Source organism: Myotis daubentonii, chromosome 9 (assembly GCF_963259705.1).
Source record: "Myotis daubentonii chromosome 9, mMyoDau2.1, whole genome shotgun sequence".
Classification (NCBI taxonomy): Eukaryota; Metazoa; Chordata; class Mammalia; order Chiroptera; family Vespertilionidae; genus Myotis; species Myotis daubentonii.
Window position 1 is genome coordinate 48077612 of NC_081848.1, and position 19786 is coordinate 48097397.

The following is a 19786-nucleotide window of genomic DNA, read 5'->3' on the forward strand; positions in this document are numbered from 1 at the left end:
CGTGTCCCTTAATCATGCTTCCTAGTGGCTGCGCCTTTTCTACATCTCCAATCCCTCAGCTGTTCTTCATATCGTTTAAAGACCCTTCACCATCGCAGGCCCTTCACTCTCCTCTGGGTGAAATTCAATTTGCCCATAACACTACTGAAAAATGGCATCTAGAACCAAAAGTCATACTCTACAAATTATCAACATTTATTCACTAGAATAAAAGATATTTGGGAAAGAGCCAAAGCAAAGAGCCTTCTGCTTCCTAGGGAGCAAGCTTGGCATGTACTATGGAAATAGCTAAATGAACAGAAAATAAGCAGTACCATTCAGAGACAGTGATAAGAACAATGTAGGGAGGTAGCGAAAAACAGATAGTTTCATCAAGCTATTTGTTCTTTTAAAAAGTTAAACACCCTATATACTAGTCCGCAACCTAAATTATCTGAGATACTGGTAATGCAAATATAACTTTCTAAATCTGCAATAAGCATAGGTAGATATAGAGTAGTCATAGCTTTTTATTGAAAAATTCCTTCTAATCTCACCTAAAGAATCAAATAAAATCAAAATACTAGGTTTAGTATTTAGTTTCTCTGGAAATTATACCAATCAGACATGTTAAGCATTCTAGAAATGAAACATTTGATACAATTAAGGAAATCCTAATAAAAAAATTAGCCTGAAAAATAGATAATATAGGGCTGAGAAATGACTTATTAATAACTCATTCAATTCTGAGTATAATAAATACAGCTATTACAATTTCAATTCACTAGTGGCTGAGCTCAAAATGCTAAAACTCAATCAGCCTCAAGAAACCAAATCTAATCGGTAGCGTCACTGCCTGCTACATTTATTAAATCACGGAATTATTTTAGGCTTAAAGAAATTTAGATGAAAAAAAAACAAACAAAACACCAAAGCTAGTAAGAAGTAGGACCAGAATTCCAGACCAAAACCTGGCACCTTAACTACTATACTTGACCAACCCTTCAAACATTTGAAAACAGCTATTATAGCCTCCTCTTCTCCCCTCCTACTCCTAACCAACCTTCTTTTCAAGGCCAGATCTTAAATGATTGCAAATGATAGAAGGAGCTCAGAACCAAGTCCTACATAAATGACCTCAGGAAATTCAGACATGTTCTTTCATATCTAAAGGGACAGCGACCCATGGTCGGCAAACCGCAGCTCGCGAGCCACATGCGGCTCTTTGGCCCCTTGAGTGCGGCCCTTCCACAAAATACCGCATGCGGGCGCACACGTACAGTGCGATTGAAACTTGGTGGCCCATGCGCAGAAGTCGGTATTTTGTGGAAGAGCTGGTATTTTGTGGAAGAGCCACACTCAAGGGGGCAAAGAGCCGCATGTTGCTCGCGAGCCGAGATTTACCGAGCCGCAGTTTGCCGACCACTGGTAGACTATGTCTTGAGGGAATATGTGACTGGCTGCCACCATCAAGCCTAGAGTCCTAAGCTGCTGGGCCACTCCTCAACCCCTCAGTTACTCTGAATAAGACAAAGCAAGAGAGACCTGAGAGACACAGTCCTGGGGCAGAGTCAATCAGTGTGACTATGGGAGATTCGAAGAGAGGCAATAACTGGGCCAACATCAGAAGCATTAGAGGGCAGTACCTCTAGTTCAGGGGCCTTCTCCATATCCCTTCCCCAATGGCTCTCTCCACTTGGTCTCAGCCAGCATGATGGGTTGGTCTTTCTATTATCTACTACTAGAGGCCTGGTGCACAAAAATTTGTGCAATCGGGGGGTCCCTCAGCCCAGCCTGTGCCCTTTCGCAGTCTGGGACCCCTCGGGGGATCACCACCTGCTGGCTTAGGCCCGCTCTCTGGGGGATTGGGTCTAAGCTGGCAGTCAGACATCCCTCTGGCAGCCCAGTAGCCCTTGGGGGATGTCCACTTGCCAGCGGGAAGCAGGCCTAAGCTGCAGTTGGACATCCTTAGTGCTGCTGAGGAGGCAGGAGAGGCTCCCACCACCACCGCTGTGCTGACAGCCGTCATCCTGGCTTGTGGCTGAGCAGAGCTCCCCCTATGGGAGCGCACAGACCACCAGGGGGAAGCTCCTGCATTGAGCATCTTCGCCCTCGTGGTGTGTGTCATAGTGACCAGTCATTCCTAGTTGTTCTGCTGTTAGGGTCAATTTGCATATTACCCTTTACTTATATAGGAGTGCCCGGACAGTCTCGGTGAGGGGCTGATGGCTGTTTGCAGGCTGGCCACAGCCCCTTCAGTTTGGGGTTCCCCACTGGGGTGCCTGGCCATCCTTGGTGAGGGGCTGAGGGCCATTTGCAGGCTGGCCACAGCCCATTCAGGGTGGGGGTCCTGCTGGGGTGCCTGGCCAGTCTGGGTGAGAGGCCGAGGGTTGTTTTTAGGCTGGCTAAGCCCCCCAGCGGGGACCATCACCCTATGAGGGTGTGGCCATCCTGTGTGAGGGGCTGATGGCTGTTTACAGGCTGGCCATGGCCCCCAGCCCCCCAAGCTCCCAGTGGAGGCTGGCTGGAAGTAGGTATCTGGGATTTATTTGTCTTTTATAATTGAACTTTGTTGCCATGAGTGGAGGCCACAGCCAGCTCAGAGCAGGCGGGAAGCTTGGCTTTCTTCATCCTGCTTGCTACAGCTCCATGGCTGCCGGCCACCATCTTGGTTGGGTTAATTTGCATATAGTTGCTCTGATTGGCTGGCGGCATGGCTTGGGGTGTAGCAAAGGTGTAGTCAATTAGCATCTTTGTCTTTTATTAGTGTAGAGATCCTGGGACAAGCAGGAGATAATATAAAGAGAAAGTATAAAGCCACACAGGGAGCTCTCTATGAGCTATAACCTTCAAGTAGACAGGCAAGTAACCTAGGATTGATAGCAAAAGGGCAGGATGCTATATGAAGAGAATCAGGAAGGCAAAGTTCAAAATTGCAGATGCTTGGAGAAAATGCTAAAGACAAAGAAAAGGAGTTTTTAAAGCTAGACTTAGAATAAGGAGAATAAAGCCAAGATAAATTGAATTCTTAACTACAAACTGTGCTTCTGTCTTCTCCATCAAAACTGGTCTCAGTATGTTCTCCTACAGGTGGGTTCTCTTCTTTTTGTTGATAGTTTCTTTTGCTGTGCAGAGATTTTTAGCTTGATGTAGTCTCATGTGTTTATCTTCTCCTGAGTTTCCCTTGCCCTCTGAGACATATCACCAAAAAATATTGCTGTGAAAGATGTCTGACATTTTACTGCCTATGTTTTCTTCTAGTGTTTTTATAGTTTCACAACTTACATTTAAGTCTTTTATCCATTTTGAGTTCATTCTTGTGTATGGTGTAAGTTGGTTTCATTATTTTTCATGTACCTGTCCAATTTTCCCAACACCATTTATTAAAGAGACTCTCTTTACTCCATTGTATGTTCTTGCCTCCTTTGTCAGATATTACTTGACCATAAAGGGTTGGGTTGATTTCTGGGCTCTCTGTTGCAACAGCATGGATGGACCTGGAGACTATTATGCTAAGTTAAATAAGCCAGTCAGAGAAAGACAAATACTATATGATTTCACTAATATGTGGAATCTAATGAGCAAAATAAACTGAAGAACAAAATGGAACCAGAAGCATGAATACATGGAACAGACTGTCCGGTGCCCAAGAGGAGGGAGATGGGGGATGACTAGATAAAGAATGTGAAGGAAATAGCTCAAAAACATATATGCATACTCCATGGACACAGACAATAATTTGGTAAAGGCCAAGGAAGGGGGTGGTGGGGGAAGGGGGGAGGCCCAGGGGGAGGGGTACTCCTGCAATAATGTCAACATTAAAAAAATGTTTAATTAAAAAAATACAAGGGAAATTACCTCAAATCTTAGCCCAGCATAACAGGCTCTTTGTAAGCTAAACACTACTATCCTGTCAAGTCACTATCTCTGATAGTTCTCCTAGATATCAACTTTTTTTAAAAATATATTTTATTGGTTTTATACAGAGAGGAAGGGAAAGGGATAGAGAGTTAGAAACATCGATGAGAGAGAAACATCGATCAGCTGCCTCCTGCACACTCCCTACTGGGGATGTGTCCACAACCCAGGTACATGGCCTTGACCGGAATCGAACCCGGGACCCCTCAGTCCGCAGGCCGATGCTCTATCCACTGAGCAAAACCAGCTAGGGCTAGATATCAACTTTTTTAAAAAAAATGTTTTTATTGAATTTTAGAGAGAGGGGAAAGGAGAGGGGTAGAGAAATAGAAACATCAATGTTTTCATTGATCAGCTGCCTCCTGCATGCCCCCTACTGGGAATCTAGCCTGCAATCTGGGCATGTGCCCTGACCAAGAATCAAACCAGTGACCTCCTGGTTCATGGGTCAGTGCTCAACCAGTGAGCCACCTCCAGGCCTTTGGGTCTGCTGTTCATTCTGCCTCAGAATCCTTTCCCTTTTGGCTCACCCTTCCCTGACTTCCCCAAGCAGACTCAGGAGTGCTCTCCTCCAAGTTCCACAGCACCTATCTATGAGTCTCTTATAGCACCTCCCATAGAATATTACAATTTTTTGGCTTTGCTTCCCTCAAAGAGACCATGAGCTCTCAAAAGCTATATCTTTGTATTTCAAGAACCTAGTATATACATATGCCTGGCTGGTGTGGCTCAGTTGGTTGAAGCATCATCCTGTGCATCGAAAGGTTGCTGGTTCGATTCCTGGTCAGAGCACATACCTGGGTTGTGGGTTTGGTCCCAGTCAGGGCATGTGTGGAATGTCAATGTTTCCTTCTCTCTCTCTTTCTTTTTCTCTCTCTCTCTCTCTCTCTCTCTCTCTCTCTCTCTCTCTCTCTCTCTCTCTCTCAATTCTGCATGTCCTGTTTGCTTTGTCTTCTGTGCTCTATATAATCCTGTATCAAGAAAGTCTATATTACACAGACTTCACTGGCAAGTGGCTCCTCAACCCCTGCATTCCAACCAACCAACCCAACCCAGGTGCACAAATAAGTCCTAATAAACTCATGTCTTTTCAGCCAGTCCTCCAGGTTATTTCTTTGGAATCAGCAAACAGTATGCTGAGGCCTTCTCGGACGTTGGCTCTGTATAACAGGGATGATGAAACGTTCTGGAATTAGACAGTGTTGATTGTTGCAAAACCTTGTGATATACTAATAGCCCAGTTACATACTTTAAAAGGGTGAATTTTATAATATGTTAATTATATCACAATTTTAAAAGTGAGGTGTGACTATAAGAAGGAGTTAAGAGTATACCTTATAACATATGTACCATCAAAGAGATACGACAGAAAAACAGTTAACTTGAAAATCACTACTAGACATTGGTGCTTCCTTTCATAATAACAAATATGAAAATAACTGAATTTTATTACCATAAACTGAACACCAACATAAAAAAGATTGAAAGGAAAAGCTAATTTGATTTCCATGAAAAACTTCCAAGGATAAGTATTTGCTTTCTTCCTAATATCTCAGCTGGTTGGAAGTTGAGCTCCCTTAGAGCAGATATAAGAGCCTCTATGTTAGATCCACTAACTGCAAATAGACTTGAAAGAATTCAAGCATAAGAACCTGAGCCTCAGATGCCCTGTCTTTGGGAAATCATAAGTGGATTCTCTCTCGACAAACTCTGTCACTGCAGATGGGCATTCACTGTGACAATGACAAAGTTACAGAGTAGAACTTTCAATTACCAGCACCTCAACCTTAGAGGCTGGATGAACGTTTTTCATAAGGCTTTTCTTAGAGTCCCTAAATAAGTATGTGTGAGCCCAATGACCAGTTTTTCCAAATAAACACAGTTCATGTTGAAAATATTGAATCAGCCCTGGCTGGGTTCCTCAGTGGTTAGAGCGCCTGCCCACAGACCAAAGAATCTTGGTTAGATTCACAGTCAAAGTCACATACCTGGGTTGCAGATTCTATCCCCGGCCCCAGTAGGGATGCATGTTGGAGGCAACCAATCAATGCGTCTTTCTCACATTGATGTTTCTCTCTCCCTCTCACCCCGCCCTCTCTCTTTCTCTCTCCCCCTCCTCCCTCCCTTCCACTCTCTCTAAAAATCAATGAAAAAAATATCCTCGGCTGAGGATTAACAATAACAACAAAAAAGAATACTGACTCACAAGCAAACTTTGAACACATACAATATAGAAGTGAAAATATAGCAGCATTCTGAAACAATGCCTGGAACATTACAGGCTCCCAATAAATGTTTGTTGAGTGGATGTTTATAATGGTTAATAATATCTACTAAATAATGTAGATCAAAAATAAGCCAAATGCAATAGTATTTCTAAATCAACTTATCTTTAAAACTGAAAGGTGTTGTTTTTGCTTTATTCCTAATGTAATACCATATCCTCACTGATATTCAAACTGACAAATCTAATTATTAAGAAAGATAATTAGTCCATTATACGTAGAAAGGATATTCTGATTAATTATAAAAGTTAGTGCCACTCACCTTATATACCTTTATGAAATGAAACAACTTCAGGTTGACAAAACTGCAGGAATTTGTGAGGTGATTAGTTTTTCATGCACCCTATGATTTATTTCAGTTAATGAATTAAGAAAAGATATATTGCCAGTCAATAAAGGAAAAATACCACATGATCTCACTCATTCGTGGACAATAGAGACCATTATAAACTTTTGAACAATAGATACAGAGGCAGAGCTGCCTCAAACAGATTGTCGAGCTGCAGCGGGAAGGCCGGGGAGGGTTGGGGGGCAGGAGGTAGGGGGGTAAGAGATCAACTAAAGGACTTGTATGCATGCATATAAGCATAACCAATGGACATAAGACACTGGGTGATAGGGGAGGCTAGGGGACTGTCTAGGGCGGGGGCATAAAATGGATACATATGTAATACCCTTTGTAATACTTTAAGCAATAAAAAAAAAAAATCAATGAGGAAAGAGAAAAAAAATAAATAAATAAATAAATAAATATCTCCCACTATGTTGATTATTAAAAAAAAAAAAAAAAAAGAAAAGATATATTAATACAGTTAGTTTAACAATAAGTTGTCCACTTTCCATATTCTGGAACCCTACGGCAGATCCAAGCAAAACACAGTTCACCTTGGAGCTCAGCTCAGCGGGAAGGGACATTCTTAAAGCACTAATTTACCAAAGCTGAGGTCAGCACTTAATTTTACATTACAGTTTCCTTTTCTTAAGCCTCTTTTAAAATCAGGGAAATTATTTCTCGGTATCTAACAACTGTGGGGCTTGAAATACTATATGGGATCATGAGATGGATAAAAGCCGTAGGAAGTATCTTCAGAGATCACATCTCCTCTTTCAGGACACCCACTTCTAAAAGTCTCTCAGGAGAGAGTCCGCACATTCACAACGTGTGACAGACACCAGCAGAAGTCGTCCTCGATCTCCCTGACAGCAGCATAAGCTCTTTCCTTCCATCTTTAAGGAAACAGGAAGATGGCCTAAGTATCACCCTTTGTATCATCATCTTTCAGGTTTTTTATTGGAAATCACACTACTCAGTTCTCACTCTCATTAACTCTAGCTTAATTTACTGACTCCACAAAATAACACTTTTAAAGAAAACATAGTTATTTGGTCTCTGTTTGAAAAGGACTTTCTGAGCATAAAAGCAACGAATCAAAAACAAAAAGGTTAATAGGCAGACAACATAAAATTGTTTTAAATTTTATAAGTCAAAAGCATTATAAATTAAATGAAAAAGGCCATTGTGGGGACATGCCCCCATATGATAAGCAAGGGTTAATATGCTGACTTTATCAAGAATTCACACAAATCAGGGTCTGGCCAAGTCAGCGCCCCCAGTGTTCCCCTCCTTGCTTATACAGAAACAGTGCAAGGTTCCTACAAAAAAAAAAGGGGGTTACTTTCTGCAGGTTTCAGGAGTTCACTCTTGCCTCCCCTGCATTGGTCCTTTGCCTCCTACCTGGATACCTTCTTTCTCCCAAGTCCAGTTAGACTGAAGATTCAGATACACAGACAGCCTGGTCTTTATTTCAGATTTTCCCCAAGATTCAGACGGAAACACTTTCTACATGGCTCTGTAGCCTGCAGGCAAGTAACAACTCGCCCTGGGCTCCAGGGATACCTGATTCAATGAATTCCAGCCAAAGCCCAGTACACTGGGCTGGGAGAGGCAGAAATCAAACAATTAAGCAATAGATAAGAAAAAAATGAGACTCCAATATAAAAAGCATCATAGAGTTTATGCAGGTAATTCACAGAAGAGAAATATCTAATAGCTAACAACAAGATTTTTTTTATGCTGAAATACATTAATAATGAAAGATGTGAGTTAAAATAAGAAGGTACTATTTTTATCTGTGATATTAACAAAGATTTTAAAAAATAATAATGATCATACAGGTGTCATAAAAGTGATGGCGGGATGGTAAGCTAGTATAATCTTTCTGAAGATGGTCATGTGTTCAAGAGCATTCACAATGAGCCTGACTTTCGACCCTGTAATTGCATTTTTTTAAATCAGTCACTAAAATAACAGTATCATATTTAATTAATTGTTTCACAATTATAAGCTCATAGAAGCCTCGTGACAATCTGTCAGACAGGTTGAGATATCCTCACTTTGCACGTGACCAGACTGAAGTTAAAACTTGTCACAGCAGCCAAGCCAGGTCTTCTGTCACCTGGTTCCAACGCCAGTGCTCTTTCTACTGTCTCTTTTGTGGAAAAGAGTGGAAAGTCATTTTTTTCATTTTAACATCATTTATGTAGCTGGTGATGGGGTTCTTTTTCATTACATCAAATGAACTGTTATAGACAATTTTGCTTAAAACCTCACCCTTTAGGTTCTTCCCCAGGAATTCCATCACTTTTCTTTTTTGAGAATATTACAGATGTCCCCCATTTCTCCCAACCACCTGGCTCCCCGCCACCAACACCTCAGGCCTTTACCTCACTACTGTCTGTGTCCATGGGCTATGCATATCCTATATAATAAAAACCTAATATGCTAAGTGTCCGGTCATCCAGTCATCTGTTCAACCAATCAAAGTGTAATATGCTAATGATATGCTAAGGCCGCTCAATTGCTTGCTATGATGTGCACTGATCACAAGGGGGCAGATGCTCCAACCAGTAGATTAGCTTGCTGCTGGTATCTGGCCGATCAGGACTAAGACGAGCCAGACATGCCCTGGAGCCCTCCCGTGGTCCCTCCCCAGCTGGCCAACCTCCCGTATTCCTCCCCAGCCCCAATCATGCACCAGTGGGGTCCCTCGGCCTTGCCTGTGCCCTCTCACAATCCGGGACCGCTCAGGGGATGTCAGAGAGCCTGTTTTGGCCCAATTCCGCAGGCCAGGCCAAGGGACCCCACTGGTGCATGAATTCGTGCACCGGGCCTCTAGTATGCATATAAGTTCTTTGGTTCATCTCTTCCTGTCCCCCTACCCCGCTTCCCCCTTGAAACCTGTCAGTCTGTTCCATGCATCCATGTCTCTGGTTCTATTTTGTTCATCAGTTTATTTTGCTCATTAGATTCCACATAAACGTAAGATCATGTGATGTTTGTCTTTCTCTGACTGGTTTATTTCACTTATCATAATAGTCTTCAGGTCCATCCATGCTGTCTCAAAGGGTAAGAACTCCTCCTTTTTTATAGCTGCATAGTATTCCATTGTATAAATGTACCACAGCTTTTTTATCCATTCATCTACTGATGGGCACTTTGGCTGTTTCCAGATCTTAACTATTGTAAATAATGCTGCCATGAACATAAGGACGCATATATTCTTTCTGATTGGTGTTTCGGGATTCTTAAAATATATTCCCAGAAGTAGGATTGTTGGGGCAAATGGCGGTTCCATATTTAATATTTTGAGGATATTCTATACTGTTTTCCATAGTGGAAAACATTCCCACCAGCAGTGTACTAGGGTTCCCTTTTCTCCACATCCTCGCCAGTACTTGTTGTTTGTTGATTTTATTAGTGGTAGCCATTCTGGCAGGTGTGAGAGGATACCTCATTGTAGTTTTGTCATTTCATTTTTAGGAAATGATCTTCAGTAATCAAAAATCCAGTCAAAAGTATGAAGATATTCATCTCGACATTTTGTACTTGAAATATAAATACCCAACAGTGAGTAAATTGCAAATAAATTTTGGTTCATCCACAATGTGGATTATTATGAAGCCACTAAAAACAATGCAGTAAGTGCTGACCCTTCCATAGCACTAAAGACCACTCACTGTCCTAGATCAGTGATTTTCAACCTTTTTCATCGCATGGCACACATAAACCAGTTACTAAAATTCTGCAACACACACACAAATATATTATCTTTTTTGCAGATCTGACAAAAAATAGGTATGTAAGTCATTCACACTGGGTGGCAATGATTGTGTTGGCTGTTATTTTTTTATATGACAATCTAAGGAAAAAGATGTCAGTGCCCATAGTCATGTATTTCACATTTTAAAAATTCTTGCGGCAAACCAGTTGAAAATCTCTGGTCTAAGGTGATAGTGGTAGGGGCAGAAATAAGCGAATGAATTTGAGATTGGTTTGAAGATAAAATGAATAGATCTTGGTGATGATTTGGATATGGAAGGAGAGGGAATGGCAGGTGAAGGGTGAGTTCAAGACTTCTGGCTTACAATCTAGACCAGTGGGTCTCAACCTTCCTAATGCCGCGGCCCTTTAATACAGTTCCTCATGTTGTGGTGACCCCAAACCATAAAATTATTTTCGTTGCTACTTCATAACTGTAATTTTGCTACTGTTATGAATCGTAATGTAAATATCTGATATGCAGGATGTATTTTCATGGTTACAAGTTGAACATAATTAAAGCATAGCGATTAAATCACAAAAACAATATGTAATTATATATGTGTTTTCCAATGGTCTTAGGTGACCCCTGTGAAAGGGTTGTTCGACCCCCAAAGGGGTCTCGACCCACAGGTTGAGAGCCGCTGATCTAGACAGATGATGGAATGATTCACTGAGACAGGAACAGGTGAGATTTACATGAGCCAGAAATTTAAATGTATGGAACATCTGCATACCGGTTGTAATTTGAAGCATGGACTTGGAAGCGTGTATAAAACAAGGAGAGAAAGCTTAGGTTCAAAACTCGTTTCTTTTCATTCTCAGAGCACTCCGCCAGTGCGTGGCGACCCGGTTTTCTGATTGGATACTGGGGCTGTTTGGTGGCCAGACAAAAAAGCAGGTCCTCCTTAGCTGGGGAGGTGAGACCAGGAGTATCAAATCACCTGTCGCATGCAAACCCCTACAACAGTGGTTCTCAACCTTGCCTGCACATTAGAATCACCTGGGAATCTTTTTAAAATCCTGATTTCTGGGCCTCATCCTCCGGAAATTCTGTTTCTTTGTTATGGGGTGGGGCCACAACATTAGTAACAAAGAAACAGAATTTCCGGAGGATGAGGCCCAGAAATCAGGATTTTAAAAAGATTCCCAGGCGATTCTATTGTGCAGCCAAGGTTGAGGACCACTGCCTTACAAGGAACTCTCAATGGTTTTACATTTACTGCTCACAAAGGAGTTTCACCTGCGGGCTCCTTCAAGCCCACAATTTTGTGAGAAATTATCTGCATTTACAGACGAGGAAACTGAGGCAGAGCGCTTAAATCACCTGTCCACTAGCCAGTCAGGGTGGTCTTATGCCACCCTATGGACTGCTATGTGCAGCCACTGTGGGCAAAGGGCTGTAAGAAAGAGCTACCATTTTATGAGGCCCTACTACATCTCAGGTCTAGGAGATTTAAAAAGATAGACAAGGAAGGAGGGGAAAAAAGCAATTTCAGAACTTTTAGATGGGTTACTTTTCCCAAATCGCACTTACCCCATGGTAAGTTGGCTTTAAACTTTCAAAAAGGTTCAGGTCCCAAGATGGAGTGGAGGTGAGAGGTGGAGATGAACCAGGGCAGCCAGGGACCACCCCAAACACCGGACCCAGGGGAAACGGGGTCCCAACGGCTGGGCCCCAGCTGACGCTCGGAGGGGACCTCGGCCGCCTCCCTCGGCGGCGGGGAGGCCAGCCCACCCCGCAGCTGGAGGCCGGGCGGCCGGTTTGCCAGCGCGTTGCTATAGCAACGGCCGCGTCCGCCTGCAGCCCGGGACCCGCTCCCATTCCCGCGGAGCCCGCCCTGCGCGGCGCCGCCAGCGGCCACTCACCCGGCGGCGAGGGAATCGGTGTCGGACGGGCGCGCACGCTGGGCGCTGGCGGCCGCCGAGGCCCGAGCCCGGAATGCCGCACCGGGAGCAGCTTTGGGGCCGCGGAACAGCCGCAGGAGGGCGGACGGGGGCCGCGCGAGGACAAAGCTCCTTCTCCCGCCGTCCCCAGGAGCCCCGTGCCGGCTGCCTCCTCCGGCGACTCCCGAAAGCTGCTCCCGGGAGGGACGCACCTGAGAATCCCGACCCTGGGACACGGAAGCAGCCGTGTTACACGAAATTAAAACTTCCCAACAGTGACACCACAGGACGAAGGTGATGGCCCGGCCAACACTGTCCGCCAGAGGCCTGGCCGTCCCGCCAGTTGGACCTTGCACTGCAATGGGTTCAGAACCAGCCTGAAAAGACAGATCAGGGTTGAGGGGAGCCTGGGAGGGAGGGTGTTTGTCCCCGCCGAGGGGCTGTAAAGGCTCTGGACAGACCAAATGGCAATTCCCAGAAATACATTTTAGCCACAAACCTCTAGAACCGCATGAGTGCACGCGCCCTATAGCGCCCCCCCCCCCCCCCCCCCGCTGCATGCTGATGCATTTCTTGACCTGAACTAGCAATGACTTCTGTGGATGCGGGCCCTGCTGTCCAGCAGCTGTGGGGAAGATATTCAACTCTCCTAATATTAACCTAATTATTTGAAACTAATGTCCTCTAAAATCTGATTGATAGCCAATAACTTGGTACAGCAGTTCTATTCATTTTATTGCTTGGATACAGGGGCACAGTTGGCAACTGGTTCGCCCTGTCAAGTTCATCTGAAAACTCAAAATGGCCATGGTGGGCAACTGGAAATTCAAACTTTTGCAAATTTTCCAAGCACAAATAATCCCCATTATGTCCTGTACCATAGAACTTTGGGATCTTGGCCAGATTTTTTTCTGGAGAAATACAGAACTATTGTCTAAAAGGGTCTGGAATAGCCTATAAGAATTTTTTGTGCTCCCCCCAAACCTGCCTTCATCCAAGCATGGGTACCACTATGTCCAACAGAAGGAAATAAACTACCACCTGCTTAATTCAATGGTGAAGTGTATACGTAGATCTTCCTTTAACCAGTAGCCGTGAATGAAGCCTTACATTCCAGATCTTACCAAGAAATAGCTTTGAACTGTCCGCTTCCTAATGCCCATCAAAAGCCTGGTTGAGAGAAACTGCAGTTTTGGAGAATTGTTTGAAAGGCATGCAGATGACCCCCTCATCTGTATACGGTCTCTGGGTCAATGAATCCGAAACGTGGCTACCTATCAGAGGCATCTGGGGAGTTCTGTTTGTCTTGCTTTATTTTGTGTTGAGATACAGATTAACAGGTAGCACTCCCAGAAACTGATTAAATAGATCCTATTAAATCATTTTTAAACAGTTTTCAAGCAAGTTTGATACAAAGCCAGGTCGGAAACCACTAGTCTACGTTTTATTCTGAAGTAAGCCAGTCTGTCAAAAAGCTGTGTGCTTGTACCACTTTGTCTTCACCCTTGCAAAGTGCCTGTCATGCTTTACACTTATGCTATATGTTTATGCTTAAAACATGACATTGGTTTTTTTCTAAATATGTTTTATTAATTTTAGAGAGAGAAGAAGGGAGAGGAATAAAGATAGAAACAGTGATGAGAAACATCAATTGGCTGCCTCCTGCCCGCCCCCTAGTGGGGATCAAGCCCGAAACCCTGGGCATGTGCCCTGACCAGTGACTTCCTGGTTCATGGGTTGATGCTCAACCACTAAACCACACCAGCTGGGCAAAAGATTGTAATTAAAAACAAAAAAAAAACAACAAAAAATAAAACTTTGTACTTACTAGAGCAGCGATTCTCAACCTGTGGGTCGCGACCCCTTTGGCGGTCGAACGACCCTTTCATAGGGGTCGCCTAAGACCATACTGCATATCAGATATTTACATTACGATTCATAACAGTAGCAACATTACAGTTATGAAGTAGCAACGAAAATAATTTTATGGTTGGGGATCACAACATGAGGAACTGTATTTAAAGGGCCAGAAGGTTGAGAACCACTGTACTAGAGGGATTAAGAATGATGCTTATTACATCTCTGTAGTAGAATCCTACCAGATTGCCCAGCCCAGGGTTTTTCAAACTTTTGGACCATAATCCACCAAAATAAATATCTTACCTTATGACCCAGTACACATATACCTATGCATTTAATAACTGAAGCAATTTTAAAATATTATCCATCCCACATACTATGCATTCCAGTACTTTTTATTTCTTTTTCATGCTGGCTTCCACCTTTTACATGGTTTCTTGACCCCTGGATGAATGATGAGTTGCATTTTAAAAACAGAAGTATAGTTAGGAGGCTTTTTCTGGAAACTAGACCTGGATCCTCAGATAAGGTAGCTAGGCCATCTGGCTACAATCAATTGCTCCAAAGTAGGTACCTGACTCACACCAACTCGATCATATTCCTTTCCCAGGAATATGGAATTAGGACTGAGAGATTTCCACTTTTCTCTAGGTGGCTAACATATTAGCATAGATCATCGCAACACAGTCAGAAGCTGTTCACAGACATGTTTTCCTACCGTGTGGCCTGGAGAAACGTAGAAAGCCAATCTGCAGGGGAAATGTGAAAAGAACAGGAAGGATTCACAAAGAGGAAAGAAGAGACAAAAAGAGTTCTGACAGCTCTCCAACCCTGATCATCGTATTTCCTGAAATGAGCTGCATTCCTGCCTTTGAAGTCCATGTAATATTTCAAATCTTTATAATAAAGTGCCCTCTTCTGCTTAAGCTAATTCAAGTGGCTGTTATTGCAACCAAAATGGGTTTAACTATATTGGTTTTATATGGCTGCAATAACAGATTACCTCCTGACTATACTGCTGCTTTTAAATTGGTGACTAATATAATCACTCTACGTCCCTTACAGGAAGGTCCATGTAAGAAATGTATTTCAATCCTGAGTGCCGGAAAAAATACTTTTCCCTTCAATACCGAAACCTCTTTTCCTTAAGAACAAAGCAAATCATGAAATTCATCAATTTTCCCTTTTCACCTTGGCTTCCAGGAAGAAAGGAACCAAATTTGCATCTCAACTTTGTCAAACTCTGTGGCTTGTATACAGGCATTACAACTTTCTCCTGTTCTCTTCTATTTCCCCCTCATTTCTACTTTTATCCTGTTGTATGTTTTTCATTGTGTATTTTAAGCTGCTTCAAATATTTTGCACTTACTGTTTCACCTGCCTGTAAGGCTTTGCCCCTATACCTACACAAGGCTGGTTCCTTTTCATTACTCAGATCTCAGCTCACTTGTCACCTCCTCAGAGAAGCCTTCCCTGATCACTGCATCTAATGTAGTCCCACCCCACAGTCTATCACAGTACCCTCCTTTGTTGTCTTAGAGCACTTAAAACCATCTAAAATAATCATTTTATTTTTTAAATATATATTATATATTTTTTTATCAATTTCAGAGAGGAAGGGAGAGGGAGAGATAAAAACATCAATAATGGGAAAGTATCACTGATCAGCTGCCTCCTGCACTCACCACACTAGGATTAAGCCCACAACCCAGGCATGTGCCCTGACCGTGAATCCAGGCATGACCTCCTGGTTCTTAGGTCGATGCTCAACCACTAAGCCACACCAGTCCGGGCAACAATCTTATTTTCTTTCTTCCCTCATCAGAAGTTAAACTCCAAGACAATAGGGACCCAATCTGTTTATTGCTTGTCCCCAGTGCCTGGCACTTAGTAGCTATTTAATAAAAATCATGGCATTAGTAAATGAAAGAATGAATGAGAGAGAGGGAAAGAGGAGGGAGGGAGGGAGGGAGGGACGGAGGGGGGGGGGAGAGAGAGAGAGAGAGAGAGAGAGAGAGAGAGAGAGAGAGAGAGAAAGGAGGGAAGGGAGGGAGAAAGGAAGGGATATTTTGTAGAACATGGTGAGCCCTGGCTAGTGTGGGTCACTGGTTGGAGGATCATCCCATACACTAAAATGTTGCCAGTTCGATTCCTGGTCAGGGCACATAACAGGTTGTGGGTTCAATCACAGGTCAGTTCTCTCTCCCACCTCCTTCCCTCCCCTCCCTCCCTCTTTCCCTCTCCTTTTCTCTTTCTCTCTCTCGAATCAATAAAAGCATGTACTTTGACAAGGATTTTTTTAAATTATAGGACATGGTGAGATATAGATGGATAGATAAATAGGTGGCTAGGTAGAATGTCACACTTGTAAAGAGAAATCAGAGAAAGTACACAGAGGTAAAACACAACTCCCTAAAATATGTACATAGAGGAACTGGATTTTCTTGGGGAACTCTTGATGTAAAAGCCTTAGACAAAACATTTTTTTAAGTTTTCAAGTGGCTCAAGTATTAAATATTATGGCTAGTTACCATAGCTGAAGCCATCAATTCTCAGTGAGATAATGGGTTGCAACATCATGACCACCAACATGACAAACTCTTGATACTGACAAGGGAACTCAGTCTATTGCAGGGGTCATTAACACAACAATCGCTCTCGTTCTATTCCTGTAATATTAATGTCACCACTGGCAACAAATGTTATATGCCGTTGACTTAAATACTCTATGGTAACGTCATTGTTACAATGCAATATCAAGTTGCTTGACAGTTAAGGAAGAGAGATCAGAATTGAGGTTTGCCAATCGAACAAACATAGAAGCAATTAGTACAGTTTGTTCCAGGGTTCATGGACCCTTTTGGTAAAAATACCAAAGTTTGGGGGTGGGGGGGATGGACCTCCATTTTTTCCTCCGTTTTTTTTAAGTCCAGAAACAGTTGATTTATGCATTAAAATTTACCTCTGGCCCTAACTGGTTTGGCTCAGTGGATAGAGCGTCGGCCTGCGGACTGAAAGTTCCCGAGTTCAATTCCGGTCAAGGGCATGTACCTTGGTTGCGGGCACATCCCCAGTAGGGGGTGTGCAGGAGGCAACTGATCCATGTTCCTCTCTCATTGATGTTTCTAACTCTCTAACCCTCTCCCTTCCTCTCTGTAAAAATCAATATATTTTTTAAAAAATTTACCTGTTATTCAAAAGATTTTTAAGAGACTCCACATCACAAAAAGCCACCCCATAATTTTTTTGTTCTATAAGATGAATTCAGAGATGTTTAGATCACGTGTCATGTTAAGATTTTTTAAACGGGGACATGTCTGACAAGTATATAATGCAAAATATAACTTTTTCCTAATGAGATCTGTCTTTGATTACTGGCAGGTTTACCAATTTATGCAAAGTCTTTCTATTGTTCTATTCTCCTACCTTGACAAAAGTAAAACTGTACCTTATGCCCATAGCTCAAAATGAAGTAAACATCTGGCAATTAATTCTGTTTGTCTGATCAACTATGAATGTCTGACCCAGCCTTGTTGTCAGATAAAACTAATTAGAGGTCAGGTTAGTGCACACACACCAGAACTAAATTAATGTTTCATGGATTGGAAGAGTTGATATTAAGACGGCAATACTCCCCAAACTGAGCACCTTTTTTTGTACAGAACTCTCTGCTAAGTATGGAGGATTGTTCAAAAATTAGAGAACTAGCTAGTGCTGCCCTACAGCTTTCTTAGCCGTGTGGGAACTGTGGGAATAGGAGGGGCAGGGTGTCAGGACACGAGTGGGATGGCTGAACCTCATAGGAATGGCAGAAAACAGAGAGGCTGTGCAGGTGAGCTGCTACAGCAAGGCCTGGAGCTGTTAGCTCGGGCAGAGCTATGAAAGGTAAGCAAAGCCCTTCCCACCTAAGCCCAATCCAGGGATACCTGCAGGCGAGAGAGGGACAATCAAGATGTCACACTTTTTTTTTAAAGGTTGTTTTATTGATTTTTAGAGAGAGAGGGGAAGGGAGAAGGAGAGAGGAGGAGAAAGAAGGAGAGAGAAGGAGAGGGAGAGGGAAAGAGAGAGCGGGGAGAGAGAGAGAGAGAGAAACATCCACATGAGAGTGAAATATCCATCAGCTGCCTCCTGCATGCCCCCCACCAGGGAGTGAGCCCAGAACCCAGGCATGTGCCCTGACCGGGAAGAGAAAATGGCAACCTTTCGGTGCACAGGATGATGCCCAACCAACTGAGCCACACTGGCCAGGGCTAGGTTTTACAATTTTTAATTTTAATTTTTTAGGTCTCATTTTTATATACCCCCTGAAAACTCTAACCTACTAATTATTTTCATGTGTAGTAATTTTTTTCTAAAATTGTCATAAAATTAACAATTAATGGGTTTAACAGATGGTGCAGTTTATAGATATTTATTTAGGTATTGACATTTTAAAAAATTTAAGAACTTATTTTTATCAGCCCTGTATATTCTGCCTCTACTGCCTGGTGGACAAACAGTCCAGAGGCCACGTGCAGGAAGAGGTCTGCTTCAGGCTGCCTGCCAGGGCAGGGCTTGCTTTAGGGCAGTGATGGCGAACCTATGAACTCATCTTTTTGGTTGATTTTTCTTGGTTAAATGGCATTTAAATATATAACATAAATATCAAAAATATAAGTCTTTGTTTTACTATGGTTGCAAATATCAAAAAATTTCTACATGTGACACAGCACCAGAGTTAAGTTAGGGTTTTTCAACATGCTGACACGCTGAGCTCAAAAGGTTCGCCATCACTGCTCTAGGGAGTGGGCTGACTCTGGCAGCTTGCCCTGCAACATGAGGGGTGGGGTGTAAAGAGGCTCTATGCCCCCGGAACCTAGAGAAGGATGGTGCTAATAAAATGAGTAAGAGACAAAACATAGCAGAAAGCTCAAAGCAAGCATGGGAACGGTTTCAGGTACTTGGGCCAGGCTGGGAAGGGGTGGAGGGTCAGCGATGATTTCTACGTCTCATCTTAAGCACTGAGAGTACTGATCATCCTTCCTTAAAACACAGACTTCTCTGGCTTCTCTGACACCGCATCCCCGATTTCCTTCTGTATGGTATATGGGAACATGGGCTGCTTCCAAAGCTCCAACCCCCTGCCACACTGGGAATACGGTGTGAGCCACCTGTAAGTGGACTGTGAGACACTGGGAGCCTGGCTTCTGAATGAATGTGAACTGGGACTGTAAGCAACTGCAGAAAAACAGCTTGTGTTTTGATTTCACACCATCATCCTGCATGTCCTGTTTGCTTTGTTTTCTGCGCTCTACATAACCCTGTACTGGGAAAGCTTAGGTTGTGGAGACTTTCCTGGCTGGCCACCCCTGTGTGGCAGTGAACTTCACCCGCCAGCCACCACTGGTATGCACGTAAGTCTAAGAAACCCGTGTTTTTCACAGCCAGTCCTCTGGGTGACTTCTTTGGAATCAGCAAGCAATACCCTGGGTTTTCTCAAACCTCGGCTCTTTGCATAACATCTTCCCACACCCCTGGTTTCTGAGATAGGGAATATGCAAGTAAGAATACATGAAGGGCCCTGGAGGATGGTTAGTGTCTCGGGTGACATTGAGACACCCAAACGAAGGTGTCCAACAGACCACGGGACAAGTGGGTCTGGAACCCAGAGAATGGGTCCGTGACTTTATCAGAGTCTCTGAGATTTCTACATCAAGTAGGGTGCTCAATTGCAAGTAAAACAAACCAATCCTGGCTAATTTAAGCAGACAATGAGTTT

At 43.2% G+C, this 19786-nt stretch overlaps 1 protein-coding gene across 5 annotated transcripts in view; it reads right to left on the reverse strand.

Annotated features, from left to right (window-relative positions):
* The window catches only part of STK33 (serine/threonine kinase 33), a 132801-nt gene extending 120543 nt beyond the window's left edge, over window positions 1-12258 (reverse strand). For 3 of the 5 annotated variants that reach the window (XM_059708808.1, XM_059708805.1, XM_059708804.1), the window contains exon 1: window positions 11819-12258. In XM_059708808.1, coding sequence (XP_059564791.1) covers window positions 11819-12106 — 288 coding nt within the window. In that variant the 5' untranslated portion in view covers window positions 12107-12258. The remainder of the gene's footprint in view (window positions 1-11818) is intronic. The other 2 variants (XM_059708806.1, XM_059708803.1) reach the window with 1 other exon arrangement.
* Between the last annotated feature and the right edge of the window lie 7528 nt (window positions 12259-19786).